Below are 20,065 nucleotides of genomic sequence, written 5' to 3' on the forward strand. Positions count from 1 at the left end.
TTAACGTTCTGTGATTTGTATACAAGGACTTCACAATCTCCCTGCATACCAACATTTATCAATCTCTCGCTTTTAAAAAAAATTCTGCTTTTCCATTTTTCCCATCAAAGTGAATATTTTCACACTTCCCACATTACACTCCATCCACCACCATCTTGCCCATTTAATTGTTCTATATCCCTTTGCAGCCTCCTTACATCGCCTGTGCTGCTTACTTTGCCACCTAGCTTTGTATCATCAGCAAACTTGGAAATATTACTCTTTGTCCCTTTATTTAAATCACTGAATACAGATTGTGTGAGGTCTCCAAGAAATAATCCCCCCCCCCCCATTTTGTTTATTTTTTCTTTGACATTCTGTGTTTAATATGTAATTTGTTGTAAATATATCTTCTATTAGCCTTCCTGCTCCTGGGCAGACTGGTTCATTGTCTCTATGGGTGAATTTGGTTGTGAATTGACTTTTAAGAGAATAGAATCATAGAATTTATAGGGTCTATGACTCTTTTCTCTTAAGTCAATTCACAGCCAAACTCACCCATTGAGACAATAGACCAGTCTGCCCAGGAGAGGGACAAACTATGCCTGAAGTAGCAACTTTATCACTTCTTTAAGCTACTCTAGCTAACAAACAGTGTCTCTCCTGTTTTACTTTTGTCTCAGGTAAGATGATATATTTCTGATCAGAAATTGTTGTTAAATACTCTATGTTATTATAGCCTATCCTTTTTGTGATAGCAAGAGGATTATTAGAGACATTGAAATCAGAGAGTAGATAATTTTTCAGTTACATATAAGAAATTGTGTAAGGGATCAGCATAGATTCGAGGCAACAGAAGAGTTTAGAGAGTGAGTGCTGTGTAATAAGTGTTTATTTGTAGAAAAGTATTTGTTGTATAGTATAACCAAGCAAGAAAGATGTTTACTCGAGATATAAATTGGATTATGTTTAAGATGTTCGGGACAGTCGCTACCTCATATTTCACATTGACTTTACTTAGAAAGTTTGGTATTACTCCATGCATTGAACCAATTTACGATTTTATTATTTCCAATGCCTAGAATAGCCATTACGCATGTGTTAAGGTATATTTCAGTACTGGTATATTTGTTTAGAATCATCTCTCGTCTGATTCTTTTACCAATTAAACTTAAATCCAGTCTTTTCCTCAGGATTACACGTGGATATTCAAAGGAAGCCCCAGAGTTTGGCCAGTTGCTTTATGGTGCTGTTGCTCCTGTCTGGGAGTTGACTCTTGGCGCCTAAGGTCTCCATGGTGACAGTGCTTCGTTTCGGTTGGTTGTGCCTGGGATTTCCCCGTTCTCTGCACTCGGCTGTTCATGTCTGGAATCTCGCTCTCGACTGCCCGGGTCTCGGTCTCTATGGTGACGGGCCGGGTTTTCCAGGCCGCAGGATGTCGACGGGGTCTAAGGTGGTTCTCGGTGTTTCTGTGGCGCTGACAGCGGGGACCGTGGCCGGAGTCCATCTAAAACAGCAGCTGGACAGAGAGGTGGGTATTTCGAGCTACTGAGAGCGAGGTCTAGGCCCGCACGCAGCCTCGGATTGGAACCTCAAGCTTGTTGTCTCCCATTAATGGGGCCCTCAGGATGAAATCCTTTAGGCGGGGAATGTGCATTTAATGCCGGTGGCGTTTTAATTTGACCCTGCTGGTTCTGAGGCGACCGTTGGGACACGTGACGTGGGGGAGGGGAATTCTTTATAGGCGCATGTGGCCCAGTTTCCTTCGGAGCCCGCGCTGCCTCGGCGAGCGGCCCGATTTAGCATCTGAGGCTGTCCCGATTCCGTTCACGCGTCTGGTCGCCGTTTATTCTTTCCTTCTGATCAGCCCCGTAGCTTGGAGTGGAGAAACTCCTATTATAGTGTTTAAGGGTCTGCACACCAAACAACAACAATCATAGAATGCGTACAGTACAAAAGGGGGCCATTCGGCCCGTCGTGTCCATGTCCCCTTTCTACAAGAGTAACTCACCGAGTCCCAATCCCCTGTCCTTTCCCTGCAGTCCTGCATTTCCCCCCTTCTGATAATTATCCAATTCCTATTTGAAAACCACGATTGACTCTGCCACCGCTTCCCTTTCAGGTAGTGCATTCCAGATCCTAATCACTTGCTGCGTTTTAAAAAAAAAAAAGTTTTACCTTGGATCACTTTTGGTTCTTTTGCCATTCACTTTGAATCAGTGTCCTCTGTTTTTCACCCCCTTCTGCCAATGAGAATAGTTTTTTTCTGTCTCCTCTGCCCAGACATCTCATGATTTTGAACACCTCTATCAAATCTCTCAACCTTCTCTTTAAGCAGAACAACCCCAGCTTTTCCAATCTATCCATGTAGCTGAAATCCCTCATCGCTGGAACTATTCTCAAACCTTTTCAGCACCTTCCTAAAGTGCAGTACCCAGAAATACACACAATACTCCAATTGTGGCTGAATGTGTGTTTTATAAAGGTTCATCATAACTTAGTTGCTTTTGTACTTCATGCCACTATTTATAAAGCTCAGGATCCCTTATGCCTTTTTAACCACTTTCTCAACCTGCCCTGCCACCTTTAGTGATTTTTGCTCGGGTTTCTCTGTTCATGCACCCCATTTAGCATTGTATCCTTTAGTTTATATTGCCTATCCTCAGTTTTCCTACCAAGATGTATTACTTTGCAGTTCTTTGCATTAAATTTCATCTGTTATGTGTTTTCTCATTCCAGCAGCTGGTCTGTATTCTCTTGAAGTCTATCTCCTCTTCCTTCCAGGTTTTTATTTATTTATTTTATTTTATTTATTTAGAGATACAGCACTGAAACAGGCCCTTCGGCCACCAAGTCTGTGCCGCCCATCGACCAGCTATTTATACTAATCCTACATGAATCCCATATTCCTACCACATCCTCACAATTCCCCTACCACCTATCTATACTAGGTATATACTATACTAGGGGCAATTTATAATGGCTAATTTACCTATCAACCTTCAAGTCTTTGGCTGTGGGAGGAAACCGGAGCCCCCGGCGGAAACCCACACGGTCACAGGGAGAACTTGCAAACTCCGCACAGGCAGTACCCAGAATCGAACCCGGGTAGCTGGAGCTGTGAGGCTGCGGTGCTAACCACTGCGCCACTGTGTGTATCATCTGCAAATTTTGAAATTATCCTCTGTACACCCAAGTCTTAAGACATATCAAAAAAAGCAGTGGTCTTTGTACCACCCCTGAGGAACACCATTGTAAACCTTCCTTCAGTCTGAAACAACTGTTTATCGCTGCTCTCAGTCACTTAGCCAATTTAGTATTCATGCTGCCACTGTCCCTTTTATTCCATGGGCTTCAACTTTGCTGGAAGCCTATTGTATGGCACTGTTGAAAGTTCTGAACACACTTCAGAGACTCTTTCCTCTCTCTGCAGTTTATATTATCATCCCAGTCTACATTAGGATAATTAAATGCCCCCATTATCACTACAGTATAGATGTTGCACCTCTGTAATTTCCCTGCAAATTTGCTTCTCTATATTTATCCCACTATTTGGTGGACTATAGAATGCATCCAGTCGTCTAATAACATATATTGTTTCTTAACTCTGTAAACAAATAGATTCTGTCCTCGACCTCTCCAAGAGATTCCCTTCTCTCCAGCACTTTAATATTCTCCTTAATCAATACTGCCACCCCTCCTCCTTTCTTTGCTTCCCTGTCTTTCCTGAACACCTTGTATCCAAGGACATTTAGTACCCAGCTCTGTAGTTTTTTGAGCCAGGTCTCTGTTATTCCTACAGCATTGTATTCCCATTTGGCTACCTGCGTCTGCAGCTCACCAACTTTATTTACCTCGCTTTGTATGTTTTCATACATGCACTGTAAACCTAATTTAGACCTTCTTGTATTCTCTTCTAGTTTGACCCCTCTCAGTGTCTACCCTGAGATTACCTATTAAATGGTTCTAAGGTATTTGCTGCCTCTACCCATGAGTTTTTTTTACTCTTGGTTTTTTAAAATTTTATTTTATTTATTTATTTAGAGATACAGCACTGAAACAGGCCCTTCGGCCCACCGAGTCTGTGCCGACTAACAACCACCCATTTATACTAACCCTATAGTAATCCCATATTCCCTATCACCTCCCTACACTAGGGGCAATTTACAACGGCCAATTTACCTATCACCTGCAAGTCTTTTGGATGTGGGAGGAAAGCGGAGCACCCGGCGAAAACCCACGCAGACACAGGGAGAACTTGCAAACTCTGCACAGGCAGTCCCCAGAATCGAACCCGGGTCCCTGGAGCTGTGAGGCTGCGGTGCTAACCACTGCGCTGCCCATTATGGTCTTATAAATATATTTTGTTAGTCTGGACCATCTCCATTTGTTTTACTCCTGTAATGTTTCAAGAGATCACCCAGTCGGCACTTCTGCCTGAAGATGGTTGCAAATGTTTCAGCCTTGTCTTTTCCACAGAGGTGCTGGGTTCCGCCATCATTGAGAATGAGGATGTTTGTGGAGCCTCCTTCTCCAGTTTGTTTAATTGTCCACCACCATTCACAGTTGGATGTGGAAGGACTGTAGAGCTTTGATCTGATCCGTTGGTTGTGGGATCGCTTAGCTCTCTCTGTAGCATGCTGCTTTCACTGTTTAATATGCACGTAGTGCTGTGTTGTAGATTCACCAGGTCGGCAGCTCATATTTAGGTATACCTGGCATGCTCTCCACCATTGAAGCAGGATTGGTCCTCTGGCTTGACAGTAATGGTCGAGTGAGGGATATGTCAGACCGTGAGATTACAGATTGTGGTTGAATACAATTCTGCTGCAGTTTATGGCTTACAGTGTCTCATTGATGCCCAGTTTTTAGTAGCTGGATTTGTTCTGAATCTATTCCATTTAGCATGGTTGTAGTGCCACACAGCATGTCATGAAGACCCCCACCTGCCAAGAATGAGGCATATTAATTTTGTCATATGGACATTAATTTTAAACTAAAACAAGAAATGATGGAACCAAACAGCAGGTCTGGCAGCATCTGTGAAAAGAGAAGCAGCGTTAACGTTTCGGGTCAGTGACCCTTCTTCGGAACTGACAAATATTAGAAAAGTCACAGGTTATAAGCAAGTGAGGTGGGGGTGGGGCAAGAGATAACAAAGGAGGTCTAGATTGGACCAGGCCACATAGCTGACCAAAAGGTCACGGAGCAAAGGCAAACAATATGTTAATGGTGTGTTGAAAGACAAAGCATTAGTACAGATTAGGTGTTAATACACTGAATATTGAACAGCAGCAAGTGCAAACCTGAAAAAAAATAGTGGGTAAGCATACTGAACAAACTAAGATGAAATGAAATAAATGCAAAAAAAAGATGGTAAAAAATGTAAAAAAGAATGAAAAAAAGAAAAAATAACTAAAAATGAAAGTAAAATGGTGGGCTGTCATGCTCTGAAATTATTGAACTCAATGTTCAGTCCGGCAGGCTGTAGTGTGCCTAATCGGTAAATGAGATGCTGTTCCTCGAGCTTGCGTTGATAATTTTAAACTGTTGCTGGAGTGAAGAAATGACTTGTTTTACAAGAGATCACCAGACACTTGGTTGGAAGAACATTTGCATACTAAGAGACGGTGCTTGGAGGGACAAAGAATTGCTCACTGATTCAGTTAACAGATTGGGCTGGGCAATGGTGATCCACATCTTTGGGCAAGAGACAGCACTACACAGACCCCTCCCCCCCCCCCCCTCACCACCACCACTGAGAGCTTTAGAATCCACAAACGCAGAAGTGGTTATACCAGCTGGTCACATGACAAACCTGCTGGTCCAAGCTTTTTGAACAAGACACAGGCCAGCTTGGGGCCAGACTGCAGATTGTAACTGAACCTGGAACCTGGCTGGCGCTCTCACTTTCTCACACGCCTCCGGATGCACTGCAGACATGTAAATCTCGAGAGAAAAGGCTCCTACATCAAAACAAGTTAAAGCGTGAACAGCAAGACTTACCGGCAACCAAAGACTCCCCATTGAACTCAAAAGACCGTAAATAACTACCAGATGTTGCCTCAAACTTTTCCCCTTTATTCTTTCTAGGTTTTTTGTCTCTAACAGTGTGTGTGTTTATCATGTATGCATGCTAGCATGGTTGCGTCGCATATTTGTAGTCGTTAACTGAATTAGAGTTTAAAATTAATAAACTTCCACCTTCCTTGTTTAAGAAAACCTGTCTAATTGATTTCTTTGCCTTACAATTGGAAAGTGGCGAACAAGGATTCACTGAGGGGGAGCTAAAACACAGTGTTTCTAAAATTAAACCCTGTTATGGTTAAACCAGGCAAAGGCTGAGAGGGAACCCCTAGACCCTTTTCTCACCTGGTTATAACAGTATCCTTGGTGTGAAGATTGAGTAAACTAGGCCTATACACCCTGAAGTTTTGAAGAATGAGTTGTGTTCTAATTTATATAAAATTCTTAGGAGACTGGACAGGGTAGATGCAGAGAAAATGTTTCCGCTGGCCAAATGGCCTCCTGTGCTGCAAAAGTTCTATGTTTCTAAAACTCTGCACCTTTTAGTGGGGCCGCCATGGAATGAGGTATGGTGTGCCTACTCGTTTTGTTATCTGGGAGATAGCGCAAATGCACGCACTCATTTTATGTTGAGCTGCTCACGCTGCCAGTCAGGTGATGTTTCTAGTAGCTACTGTCCATCTAGTAAGGACTCCAACCCACTCTTACCAGTTATCTAATGACCAACTAATTAATATTCAGATTTCCTTGTGGTTGACTTAAATAGATCAAACACTGCATAAGAACATAGGAAATAGGAGCCAGAGTAAGCCATTTAGCCCTTCAAGCCTGCTCCACCATTCAACAAGATCATGGCTGATCTTTTACCTCACCTCCACCTTTCAGCACAATCCCCACATCCCTTAATTCCCATAGTGATGCTCCACACCTTTTGGTATCAAGCATTTATTGAGTATTTACTTGCCTTGTTTGCTGTCTCCAAATGCATTACCCGACGTTTCTCCGGATTAAATTCCATTTGCCACTTTTCTGCCCACCTGACCAGCCCTTTAATATCTTCCTGCAGTCTACAGCTTTCTTCCTCACTATCAACTATCAATTTTTGTATCTACTGACTTCTTAATCATGCCCCCTACATTTTAGTCTTATTCATTGATGTACACCAGGGGGGCCGGTTAGCTCAGTTGGCTAGACACCTAGAGTATGATGCAGAAAGACACCAACAGTGTGGTTTCAGTCCCCGTACTGGCTGTGGTAGCTCATGGAGGCCTGCCTCTTCACCTTACCCCATGCTTGAGGAGTGGTGAGCCTCAAGCTGTACATCACCAACTGTTTCTCTGTAATGGTGAGAGATGCCGGTGGTCCTTTGGGACTATGGCTAGAACATTGATGTACACCACAAATGGCAAGAATTCTAGTTCTGAGCCCTGCGGAATCCCATTGGCTTGCAATCACAGAAAGACCCATCCATCATTGCTCTTTGCGTCATGCCTTTAAGTCAATTTTATAGAGTTATACAGCACAGAAACAGGCCCTTTGGCCCACTGTGTCCATGCCAGCCATCAAGCACCAATCTATTCTAATCTGATTTTCCAGCACTTGGCACGTAACCTTATATGCAAGTGTTTCAAGTGCTCATCTAAATACTTCTTAAATGTTGGTTCCTGCCCAATTGCCTTTGGACTCAATGAGCTCTTATCTTTCTGACCAGTCTTCCATGTGGGTCCTTGTCAAAAGCTTCACGAAATCCACATAGACTACATCAAACATGCTACCCTCCTTGTTGGCTCCTCTGAAAATACAATCTATTTAATCAAACACAACCTTCCCTTAACAAATCCATGCTGACTGCCCTCAATTAATCTGTGCTTTTCTAAATGACGATTTATACTGTCCCTCAGAATTTTTTCCGACAATTAACTGGCTTATAATTAGTTGGTCTGTCCATTGCTCCCTTGGTTAAACAGCAGTACAATGTTAGCAGTCCTTGGGCACCACACCTGTAACCAGAGAGGATTGGAAAATGGTGGTCAGGCGAAAATGGCAGTAGGTGATCCATTGAATGTCAAGGTCGTTGGTGAGGAAGAAAACCTTATCGTGGTTCTAGGAGGTGGGGAAAGGAGTGAGCAGAAGTGTGGGAGATGGCACGGACACAGTCGAGGTCCCTGTCAACGAACGTGGAGGGGAATCCTCAGTTGAGGTAAAAGGAAGACATATCGGAAGTGCTGGTATGGACAGTTGCAACATCAGAACAGACCCGCCGTTGACTGAGAAACTAGAGGAATCGAATAGAATCCTTTAAAGCAGTCAGGTGTGAAGAAGTGTAGCCGTGGGAGTCAGCGGGCATAGTGAATATTGTTTGATAACCTATCCCTAGTAATAGATATAGAGATATGAGGAAAGGAAAAGTCCCCACAACCATATGAAGGCGAGGGAAGGGTAGAAATTGGAAGTAAAGTTTGATGAAATTTTCCTGTTCAGGGCGAGAGCAGAAAATGACACCAATGCATTTATCAAAGTGATGGTAAAGAAGTGAGGGAGGGGCCCCAAGTAGGATTTGAACAGAGAATGTTCTATGTATCCTATAAAAATGCAGGCATAGCTGAGATCCATATGCATTACCTACCATAGCGATGCCTTTTATTTGGAGGAAGTGAATGGAATTAAAGGAGAAGTTGTTCAATGTGAGAACAAGTTCAGTCAGGTGGAATAAACCAAACTGGTGGAGGATGGAGGTGTCGAAATATTGGATGTCCATGGTGGATATAAGATGGTTAGGGCTTGAAAACTGCTAAAATGGTGCAGTGTGTCTCAGAAGCATCCTGGATGTAGGTGGGAAAAGACTGGACAGGGGAGAAAAAATGAGAGTCGAGATAGGAAGAAATTAGTTCTGTGGAGCAAGGATAGTGAGTTGGTGCCGCTGAAAAGAGAAATTGAGAGTGTGCATGTGGTGGCATATGGCATTGAGTGTTGAACTCTGGATGCGATGAGAGCAGTGGTTGGAGGAATGCTGAATATCTTGGAGATATATGTAATCATGGCTGGATGGGAAATATTAAAGGTGAAATTTCAGTTGGATTCCACATGGAATAAGTTGGAGTGGAAGGCAGTTGTTGAGGAAGGAAATGTGGCTATGAAAGCAAGTTTTAATTGCTACCTTCCTACCCCAGTTGATTTTAGTGGCTGTTATGATTGTGATCTGTTTGACTGAACATCTGTTTATTTTTCCCATCTGCAGGTGCATTCTCTTGGGCATAGTATGTATCCTCATTAGAATCCTTCCACAGTAAAATAAGTTTGCCCTTAAACAGAATTCTTAATGTTGCTTTTTCAGATCCCAGTCAATTGTAGCCTCAAAGAAAGGCTATGATACTTGCTTTCATTTAATTCAAGAGCCCATAAAGGTATGGTATTGCAGCATTGGAATATCATTGCAGTTTTCCCTGGTTTTTATCACCAGCATGGTACACACCATGTGTGGGTTCTTTGTAAAGAAACAGGATTCCTGGGACTAACTGGGACATCTCTTCCTCCTTTCTTTTGGCATAAGAGGCCGAAGGTTCTTCCATTATTGTATTGTGCAATATGGATTCTTCCTGAAGCCATCATATTTTAGGTAATATTGAGCTCAGTTAAGGATGACTCTTGTCATTATAAGATTTAGGGTCTTCACTTTTTCCAGATAAATGAGGATACTCTTGCTAAAATAGCCCATTGCTGAAGCGAATATGTTCTCATGTGATCTGCATAATTTTCAATACAAGAATTGTGGTCTGCGGGATAGATTTTTACAAGGCGCTGCACTGGACACATTTGGCATTGACAATTTGTCAGTGCTATCATCATATATACATGTGAAGGGACTTCATTCATGAAATTGCAACTCTGAGATTGCTTGCAGCTTCCAAGCTTTTAGAATCTATTGCTTTTTATTAAGTTACCTCCGTTGAAGCTACTGAAATAACCTTCAAAGTCACCGCTTGGACACTTTTGTTGAGGCTACCCCACGATCATCTTCATGCTCTTCTGCAGCATTCCATGTGATCTCCACCTTGACAGAGGAGATACTTGTGACAAGTTATTAGTACCAGATCATGTTTATGACGCGCCAACTTTGAATCCTTTCATCTTGATCGGAGCAATGGGCCAAATGTGTTGTATGATTCTAGCAAAATGCGAATGATTCCACTTTCTGATACATTATGCTTTTTGCAGACTGAGATCTGATGACTGGAATTTTTATTTCACTATTACGGAAATGATGGAGCTTCCAGTTATGAATTGTGTCTGCAGCAAAATGCAATACTGTTCCTAAATATATGGAATCGGAGAATGGTTATAGCATAGAAGGAGGTCAAAAAGCCTACCGTGTCCATGCTGGCTCTCTGCAAGAGCAACTCTTCTAGTCCTACTCCCTTGCCTTTTCCCCATAGCCCTGCAAATTTGTTCTTTTTAGATAATTATCCAATATCCTTTTGAAAGCCATGGTTGAATCTGCTACCACCACACTCTTGGCAGTGCATTCCAGATCCTAACCACTCACTTTTGAAAGAAGGTTTTTCTTCATGTCGCTTTTGGTTCTTTTGACAATTGCGATCAATCAGTGTCCTCTGTTCTTGACCCTTCTGCCAATGGGAACAGTTTCTCCCTGTCTACTTTGTCCAGACATGATTTCAAACACCACTATCAAATCTCCTTTTAACCTTCTCTTTAAAGTGAACAGCCTCAGCTTCTCTAATCTGTCCTTGTAACTGAAGTCCCTGATCCCTGGAACCATTCTTGTAAGTTTTTTGTACCGCCTTGAATACCTTCACATACTTGCTAAAGTCTGGTGTCCAGAATTGGAAACAATACTTCAGTTGAGGCCGCACCAGTGTTTTATAAAGGTTCACCATAACATCTTGGCTTTTGTACTCGATGCCTCTATTAATAAAGCCCAGAATCCTGTATGCCTTATTAACTGCTTTTTCAGCCTGCTCTGCCACCTTATTTGTGCACATATACCTCCAGGTCCCTCTGCTCGTGCACCCACTTTCGAATTGAATCCTTTTATTTTATATTGCCTCTACTGGTTCTTCCTCCCAAAATGTGTCACTTCATGCTTCTCTGCATTAAATTTCGTCTGCCGTGTGTCCTCCTATTCCACAGTCTGTATATGTCCCCTTGAAGTCTGTCGCTATCCTCACAGTTCACAATACTTGCAAGTTTTCTGCCACCTGCAAATTTTGAAATTGCATCCTGCACGCACATCTCTAGGTCATTAATATAGATCAAGAAAAGCAGCGGTCCTAATACCAATCAGTGGGGCCCCCCACCTTTCTCCAGTCCAAAAAACAACCATTCACCAGTGCTGTCTGTTTCCTGTCACTCAGCCAACTTCGTATCCATGCTGCTACTGTTCCTTTTATTCCATGGGCTTTAACTTTGCTGACAAGTCTGTTATGTAACACTTTATAATTAATCATTAAAATCAAGCAAAAGACATTTCATATTCATTATTTTAATATCAATTTTATGACTGCTCATCCTTAGCTACTTAAAATTGAATTTGTTTCAGATAAAGACGTCTTAAAGACTGAATTATTTGCTCCACCAACATAGGATTAATTACATATTCATTGGCTAAATACAGAATCTATTGAAACCACACTAGTTGAAACGTCATCACAAAGTCTTTGGGCTAACAGTTAACAGAAATTACTGTCGACAGCAGTGATTGGAAAAAGAAGCAACAGTGACACGAGAAAAAACTTTTTACGCAGCAAGTGATTAGGTTCTGGATTGCACGGCCAGAGAGTGGTGGAGGCAGATTCAATCGTGGCTGTCACAAGGGAATTGGACAATTGTCTGAAGAGAAAAAATTTGAAGGGCTACGGAGAAAAGGCGGGTGAGCGGGACTAGGTGAGTTGAATGGCCTCCTTCTGTGCTGTAACTATTTATGATTCTTTATCAAATGCCTTTTGGAAGTCCATGTACGCCACATCAACTGCATTGTCCTCATCAACCCTTCCTCATCAAAAACCTCAATCAAACATGATTTGCCCTTAAACCTGTGCTAACATTTGAGCCTAGTGACTGTTAATTTTGTCCCAGATTATCGTTGCGAAAAGGTTTCCCACCACCGAGTTTAAACTCACTGGCCTGTAGTTGCTGGGCTTATCTGAAGGCGCTTTTTGAACAAATGTGTAACATTTGCAATTCTCCAGTCTTCTGTCCCATTCCTGTATCTAAGGAGGATTGGAAGATTATGGCCAGTGTCTCCGTAATTTCTACCTTCCCTCAGTATCCTTGGATACATCTCATTCAGCCCTGGTGACTAATCAACTTTTAGGCAGAGCTAGCCTTTCTAATACCTCCTCGTTATCAATTTTTAGCCCATCCAGTGTCTCAGCTACTTCCTCTTCCACTGTGACTTTGGCAGCATCTTTTTCCTTAGTAAAGGCAGATGCAAAGCACTCATTTAGTATCAGCCATGCCCTCTGTCTCTATGCATAAATCTCCTTTTTGGTCCCTAATTGGCCCCAGTTCCACTCTGTTCAGGTGCAACCTGTCTGGCCTGTACAGATCCCATCTCCCCAAAAACAGGTCCCAATGTTGCAGGATTCTAAAGTCCTCCCTCCTGCACCGTCTCTCTAGCCACGCATTCATCTGGTCTAACCTCCTATTTCTATATTCAGTAGCGCATGGCAATGGGAGTAATCTGGAGATTACTACCTTTGAGATCCTGCTTGCTAATTTCCTTCCTATTTCCCCAAAATCTGCCTGTGGGACCTCATCACTCTTCCTGCCTATGTCGTTGGTACCGATATGGACTATGAGTACTGACTGTTCATCCTTCCCCACCTCCCCAAGAGTGCTTTGCAGCTGCTCAAGTGACATTAGAGTCATAGAGAGATACAGCACTGAAACAGGCCCTTTGGCCCACCAACATTAATCCCATATTCCCTACCACATCCCCACCATTCTCCTACCACCTACCTACACTAGGAGCAATTTACAATGGCCAATTTATCTATCAACGTGCAAATCTTTGGTTGTGGGAGGAAACCAGAGCACCTGACGGAAACCCACGCGGTCACAGGGAGAACTTGCAAACTCCGCACAGGCAGTACCCAGAACCGAACCCGGGTGGCTGGAGCTGTGATTCTGCAGTGCTAACCACTGCGCTACCCTTCATGTCTTTCGTATTCGTTTTTTAAAATCTGTATTATCATCATCATCTACCAATTCTAGATGATCGGCCATCAATCCAATTATCCCTGCTTTTTTGGTACCTGATTTCAATTCCAACCCCAATTTCGCTGCCAATTCTTTTCATTTGTTCCTGTTAAAATTATCAAGTCACCCGGGGAAACATTCTGCTTTCCCAAAAACTCTGCTACAATCACTAATGCCATAACAATGGTATAGATTGTACCTTTATTAAACAAAAGACCTGGTTCTTTTAATTTCTTTGTAATTGGTGTCAGATTTAGATCCCAACAATCAAGTTTCCAACTGATAAGATCTCAGACTCGCGAGCAATTAATGATGTCAATCGCAAGACCCCAAGATAAATGTTATCACAAAGACGAGTAATTACTATGATTCCAAATGTGAGCGAACCCCCAATTAAGATGATTCAAATCCACAGATGAGAAACCCAATTAATGTGTGATTCAAGTCGCAAATGAGCCCGCAATACATATGACTAACCGTTCCTGTCAAAACCCCCAATCAAAATATTCGATACTGAGGGTGGTGGAGAGACGCACAGATATTTCAATGCCGTCGTTCCACAGATCGGCTAACACATCATTTAAAACTTTCCAAATTAAAGAAAGACCCAGCCAAATTGTACCATTTATTAACCGCCTGAATGAGGCTAACCAAACCAGGTGTCTTTAAATCAACAAATTAACTCTAATTAGAAAAACTAAATTCTTAAACACTATGAAGATATAAACAACATTTAAAATAGAAAAAATTAGGGTCCTTGCAAATTTACAGTACAATGTTGTTCAAAGTCCTCGCAGCCGTCTGGTGGGGAAAAGGTTCTTCCACGTAGAACAGTCTAACTTCAGCAGTAGGTGATGCTTCCTTCTTCGGCGATGAATTTCAACAACAACTTGCGAACACTTTTGATAGAATCAATCTGACTTTAGAGCTTTTGAGGGACAAAAGATTGCCACAGTCCAACTTCCCCTTCTTCAATTCAAATCACCAGAGATCTCTGTTTTGGCTTGATGTTTTAGAATTTTGAGAGATAATAATTAAACAGACTAAAATCCTTTTCCTTCAGTTTAAATGGTTGAGAGCTCTTTTTCAGGCATGCTCATCACAGCTGTGTCTGCTGTGCCTCTGTCTGTCTGTTAGGACAAACTGTCTCACTAAAAGCCAGTTCAAACTGAATTGTAACAAATGTATTGCATCAGGCTCACTCCCAGTGGCTATAATCTATGGTAACGAGAATGCACCCTTTGAATTGCAGTCTCTAAATGGCTGTTTCTAAGGCATCGAAAATGCACCTTCCTATAGCTCCTAAGGCTTGCTGGTTCTTAAAGCAATACTGATCCTTTGCAAGCCTTAAAGGCAAACCGCATACTCTGAGAAAAAACTACAGGACCATGACAATCTGCATACTAACTTTTTGTGATTCATGCCCAAAATTAAAATCTGAAGTCCTGTCATAAGACAAAGTTGACAAGATGAAGTTAGCTTGGAGCATAGACCAATGCCTAGGTTCAAAGATAGCTGTGGAAGGTGAGAGTGTCCTGGAGTTGTTTGAGGGGCAGAGCATTCTTGACCCTGACACCAGGGAGGCTACTTATCATCCTGGATTCACATCTGCGGCTGCAGAAATGCCTGTCTATTTCCCTAACTGTTGAATCCTTTGTTACTTTTGCTTTCCTAATCTTCCTCCTGCCGCCTTGTACAGCTGAGTCAGCTGTGTTGCTGTGGATTTGGCTCTGACTGCACACTTCAAAGGAACCATCACTGTTAACAGTATTCAGAACTGAATACCAGTTGGAGAGTGAGATGCACTTGGGCCTCTTGCCTGGTCCTCCTTGACTACCTGGAAGTCACCTATTCACAATCTGCCTGCATAACCTTAAACTGCAGGGTAAGCACATCCAGAAACATGCTATTACAAAACTCTCAGCCTCGCAGATGCACTGTAGTGATGCCAGCTGCTGCTCAGACTCCGAAACCTGGAGTTTGCGCTGCTCTAACTGACTACACTTCCTGCATATGTGGTTGTCCAGGACACGAGAAGCATCATGGGGTTCCCACATGGAACAGGATGTGAACACCACGATACTGAGATGTCTTTTTTTTTAATTGAAGGAACATAACTACTTTTAGGCTCATTCTGTGGTGAATAGTCTATTCACAACCTGAAATTAAATTTTCCACTTTGCATGTCTCGCCATCATTTCTCTCCAGTGGCTAGCAAGGTTTCTTTAGAGCCTCTTACATGAACAAACACTCGGCTTGTATGACCTCTGTTGTTTATCAAAATCTTTGGGTAGCTATGGATTTCATTGTGAAGACATGCCACGTAAGCTGCTTGGTTGTAATGTGGATTTAGCTGCTTTATGATGAATTGAAAAGGTGCAATGAGGTTGAGTTGTTAGCTTTGACATCATAAAGATTATAATGTTTCTGTTGTGTTATCTCCCTTTCCTCTCCAGTCCTTGTCATGATCTACATTATCTAGTCCCTTTAGAATCCTAAAAACACCAATCCTATCACCTCTCCGCTTTCTCTTCCTCACATTGTCAGTACGTTACCACCTCCATCATAGCTCACTCTGCTGTCTGTCCCTGTTCTCTCCAGCACCCTTCTCTCTCCATTTGCTCTCCTCACCACTCAATCTTTACCTCCCTCTCCACCCATTCTGGCTGAGATTACCATACTGGTGTCACTGGTTCCACCAATATGGCAACTTGCTCTGGGCTTCAGCCCTGCTCCAGTGCCGCACACCAGCCTTCAATTCTCTCTCTCTTCCTTCTGTTGGTATTGAATTCAAAATCTTTTCTCAATTACAAATCTCACCATGGCATTGTTGCACCCCATCTCTGCAGCAGCCTCCTTATGTCTCGTCCCATTCCCTCCAGCCGTCTGACTCTGGGATAACCTTGTTATTCTTAGTGATTGGTTCTTGGCCCTTGCTGGAAGACGAGAAGCAGGAGGGAGAAAAAGGCTGCATCTCAGCTTAGGTAACACCTCACTGGGAAAGCTAGGAACTGAGGTCCAAGAGCACTTGTAGCTACAAAAGTGAAGCAGAGGTGAGCCCCTGAGGCTGTAATGATTGCCACTTGGCTAAAAAATGCAGACCACAGAATATTTGAGGGGCTCAGTTGCTCAACATGCCTGGTATTGAGATACAGGCTGTTTTTTCAGTGATTATTGCATTTCAGGAAAGTGTAGTGTAATAATTGCCCACAAAATGTACTGTTGGTGCCAGGTAAGCATTGACATTGTTCAGTGTCCTCTTTATTTTGAATGAATAAGGAATATTTTATATTTGGATTAGGAATCCGAGATGTAAGAGGGGATGTAATGTGGATTGAGACGCATGCTGGCTGTTGCTTCGTTTGTATTTGATGCTGGCTTTTTTGAATCCAGTGGAATAATGGATCAGTAGCTAGCGTTTGATCAACCGCGTACACAGATTGACCTGAAGCACGATTCATCAAAGTCTCTGCACTCTGCTGCATTTGGTTAACTGGTTAAGGAGTTCAAGTGAGAAATTGCCTCTCTGGGCTTCCGAGCTTGAATCTTCAGTCACTTGAGTGATTAGGATATGCTTCTCTAAAGCTGCTTTGTAATGTTCAGCAAATTAATGTAATTTTTTTATATTGGCCACCAGGTAATCTTTTGAATGCAACTAAATCTTTTTTTCTTCCCATAGAGGTTGCGAGAAGGGGTTTTCAGAGATCTTGAACGACAGGAGCGCAAAAAGGAGAATCTTCGAATCCTGGAAGAACAGATTAGTCTGACGAAGAAATTGGAAGCAGATCGACTTCAGAGAAGCACCTTGTCCCCCAGGAACACTCAACAATCTGAAAAACAGTAGTTTCATTTTTTGTATGTGCATTAATGACTTTGGATGTTTAATAGATGACGGATATTTTTCCCCTCCATAATTGTGGAAAAGACTTGATAGAATTATTTAATTTAAGATGAATAAAGCTGCTCTTTGAATACTCTTATGCCAATCTAGCTGTTGATCCTTTCTACTGTAAGTCTGCCAGAAGTTTGGGAAGATGGACGATAACAGGGAGACAAAAAGCTTAACTTCTCACCAAATGGAGGATGAATGTGCAAGAATGACTGCCTCTGAAGGTTTGGAGGAAGGAGAGGTTGAAGGGGAAACTCTACTGATAGTTGAGTCAGAAGACCAAGCCTCGGTGGATCTGTCCCATGATCAGAGTGGGGATTCCTTGAACAGTGAGCTAGGTGATGAAGGGGAAGTGTCCTGGACAGAAGAGATGTCCTATTACTGTGACAAATGCCTGAAGTGGGTACCTGCAAGTACGTATGTTACTTCTGAAATATCCATAAGAGTAATGCTTTTTGTTCATCTGAGATGAGGGTTGTAGAATTTCCACTGGCATTCCTCAATTTTCCTCAAAGTTATCATGGAGAATTGGGCGAACCTTTGTGGAAATTACTGGTAAAGTTGTTCAGTGGAAAATGGAAGGCATTCAAATTTCTTAAGTTAATGTGTTTTGTGCAGCTACTTGTAATATATATTCTCTCCTGTATTTTTTTCTTGTGAAAATTGAGTCATATGATCCATAAATCATACCAAGATCCAGAAGGTAAGACAAAGGGAACTGCCATTTGTAGGCAGGGTGCCTTATCCTGTAAAAGCTACTGTGTGCTATTAGTCTGAAACCCTGATTGGTCAGTGGAGTGACGCTGACACCATTGGTTCCTACAGTAACTGACATTATCGGAGTAGCTGGGGATTTTGCATAGGTACAAAATGGAAGGTTTCTACAATGTTTTGAAATTTGTCACAGAAATCCAGATATACCGAATAAGCAAGAGCCATCGTAGTCATTTTGTTTTCTTAGAGAGATTGGGTAGAAATTAATATGCTTTGCGCTGATTTTTAAGGCTTAAAATGGCACAAAACATAACTATTTCAGTGAGACAACCTGTGCCCAGTCTGCAAAGGTCTTGGTCACGCTGCTGAATTCTTGGGCCCATTTATGAGACATGCCGTCTGGAAGCCTAAAACAGGAGTTGGGCTCCTTGAATAAGTTAATTAGGCACCTACTGCCTCTTGAAGTACTCCTGTGCAAAATAGTTACTGATGGTCAGACCGTCGCCACATTGAATTTATTTCACTTCCTTAAGCACGTTTTTGTATGATCTAAACACATGCTCCAGTGCAATACTAGGGGAGTGTTGTGTGTTGGAGGTGCTGTTAAGTGAATAAAACATTAAACTGAGGCTGTACATGTACATGTGGACGTTGAAGAGCTGACAGTACTATTCAGTATGCAGTAAGAAAAGCAGGCAGTTTCTTTTGATATTCCGGCTAGCGTTCCTCCTTCAATCAGCACTAGCAAAAATAAATCACTTCATTGCTATTAGTAATATTTTGCTGTGTGCAAAATAGCTGCTGCATTTGCCTACACAGCAACATTTCTAAGTAATTGTTTATAAATTCATTTGTATGTGCTAAGAGATGTGATAAATTGCTATAAGCTGCAAATTTAAAAAAAACAAATTAAAATGGAAGGATGAAATATATGTAAGGGAAATCCCATTGAGAGCATATCTGAAGTAGTACCACATGCTGATGGCAGATGTATTTTTGACTGCACCATTGTATTCCCTCAGTTCAATCTGTTGTCCTAGAGTTACTAATGGAAACCTTCATATACCCTGAGCAATATCATATTTCAATGTTATCAGATTCTAATACATTAACAAAAGCTGCTTACTGTGCTTTATGTTCAATATAGAATTGTTAAATTGTAGCATGGATAGTACCCTAATTTTAATGCTTATTTATATTGGTTATACCTTTTTCCAAATTTAAATACCTTGTACTAACTGTTCAGTCAATGTGTTGTCGCTGAGCATTTCTGTAAGAAAATCCACATCCCATCCTGACCGCATTAGCATCATTAGGAGTGCAGTAGCCCTGCTACTAATTTCAGCATATGAAAGGAAATACTGATGCGGATACCCTCTGCACTCAATTCAAACAATGAACAAAGCCAGGTGGTGACTGCTTGTACAAGCTGGTTTAGAGCTCAGATTAGAGATACTGAATTGTCCAGTCATGACACGGGTTTAGTTGTAAAACATTGAGATGGATGTATACAAATATTTGCTTCATTATTCAAATCAGGTGATAACATTTGACCTCAATTGATTATAAATAAAATGAAGATTTACATTTTAAAAAATATTTTAAAATTATTGGTATGCATGATTTCCTCTTTTCTCATTTCCGTTTCCTCCTCCACCCCACCTTTTGTGATGGCACTTGCTCCTCACCAGGTACATTTCCCATGAGGACTGGTTCCTTTCCAGCGTCTCCTCAAAGTGGCCATTTGCAAATTATTTGATTGTTTCTCTCCCATCCCCACTCCACTTCAATCACTATCAAGCTCAAACTCGTCCTCACCCAGTGCCCAGTTCTTCACTCTTCCAGTAGGCACCCTGGAGAACTGGAGCTGTGGCTGATTTCTGCCTCCCTAAATCAGAGCCTCACAGGCCAATTGGTGCTACCCAAGGACAGTCCAGCAGATAGCATCAAACTCAACATTGACCAGGGATTGAACCTCATGCCTTTATGGTCTGTGTCGGTCAATAGTTTAACCACCTGAACTGTGGGGGACTTGAAAACAATTCCTGGCAAGGAGTGTCAGTGGGTAGTACTCCAACCTCAGTCAGAAGGTACTGCATGGGCTTGAGTCCCATTCCAGAGAATCCACAAAATCTATGCTGACTCTCTAGTGCAGTACTGTCGAAAATGCTGTCTTTAGGTGCTCTGTTGAACTGAGGCCCCATCTGCTCCCTCAAGTGGGCATAAAAGATCCCAAGG

The 20,065-nt window shown here is 42.1% G+C and overlaps 2 protein-coding genes across 2 annotated transcripts in view; both read left to right on the forward strand.

Annotated features, from left to right (window-relative positions):
• The first annotated feature begins 1,314 nt into the window (after window positions 1-1,314).
• On the forward strand, window positions 1,315-17,304 carry pet117 (protein PET117 homolog, mitochondrial). The gene is made up of 3 exons (XM_068044595.1): window positions 1,315-1,510; window positions 16,904-17,079; window positions 17,216-17,304. Exons 1-2 carry the CDS (start codon window positions 1,415-1,417, stop codon window positions 17,066-17,068), a joined length of 261 nt encoding a protein of 86 aa, XP_067900696.1. The 5' UTR covers window positions 1,315-1,414; the 3' UTR covers window positions 17,069-17,079; window positions 17,216-17,304.
• The window catches only part of kat14 (lysine acetyltransferase 14), a 48,955-nt gene continuing 45,881 nt past the window's right edge, over window positions 16,992-20,065 (forward strand). Inside the window, exons 1-2 of the mRNA XM_068044593.1 lie at window positions 16,992-17,079; window positions 17,216-17,526. Of these exons, the coding sequence (XP_067900694.1) occupies window positions 17,259-17,526 (268 nt within the window). The 5' untranslated portion in view covers window positions 16,992-17,079; window positions 17,216-17,258. The remainder of the gene's footprint in view (window positions 17,080-17,215; window positions 17,527-20,065) is intronic.

Source organism: Heterodontus francisci, chromosome 13 (assembly GCF_036365525.1).
Source record: "Heterodontus francisci isolate sHetFra1 chromosome 13, sHetFra1.hap1, whole genome shotgun sequence".
Lineage (NCBI taxonomy): Eukaryota > Metazoa > Chordata > Chondrichthyes > Heterodontiformes > Heterodontidae > Heterodontus > Heterodontus francisci.

Bases quoted from the DNA above. Each gene is read 5' to 3' on its own strand.
- pet117 (XM_068044595.1), top strand. From the start codon at position 1,415: ATGTCGACGGGGTCTAAGGTGGTTCTCGGTGTTTCTGTGGCGCTGACA. The intron at 1,511-16,903 runs GTGGGTATTTCG...TTCTTCCCATAG, and splicing joins AACAGCAGCTGGACAGAGAG to AGGTTGCGAGAAGGGGTTTT.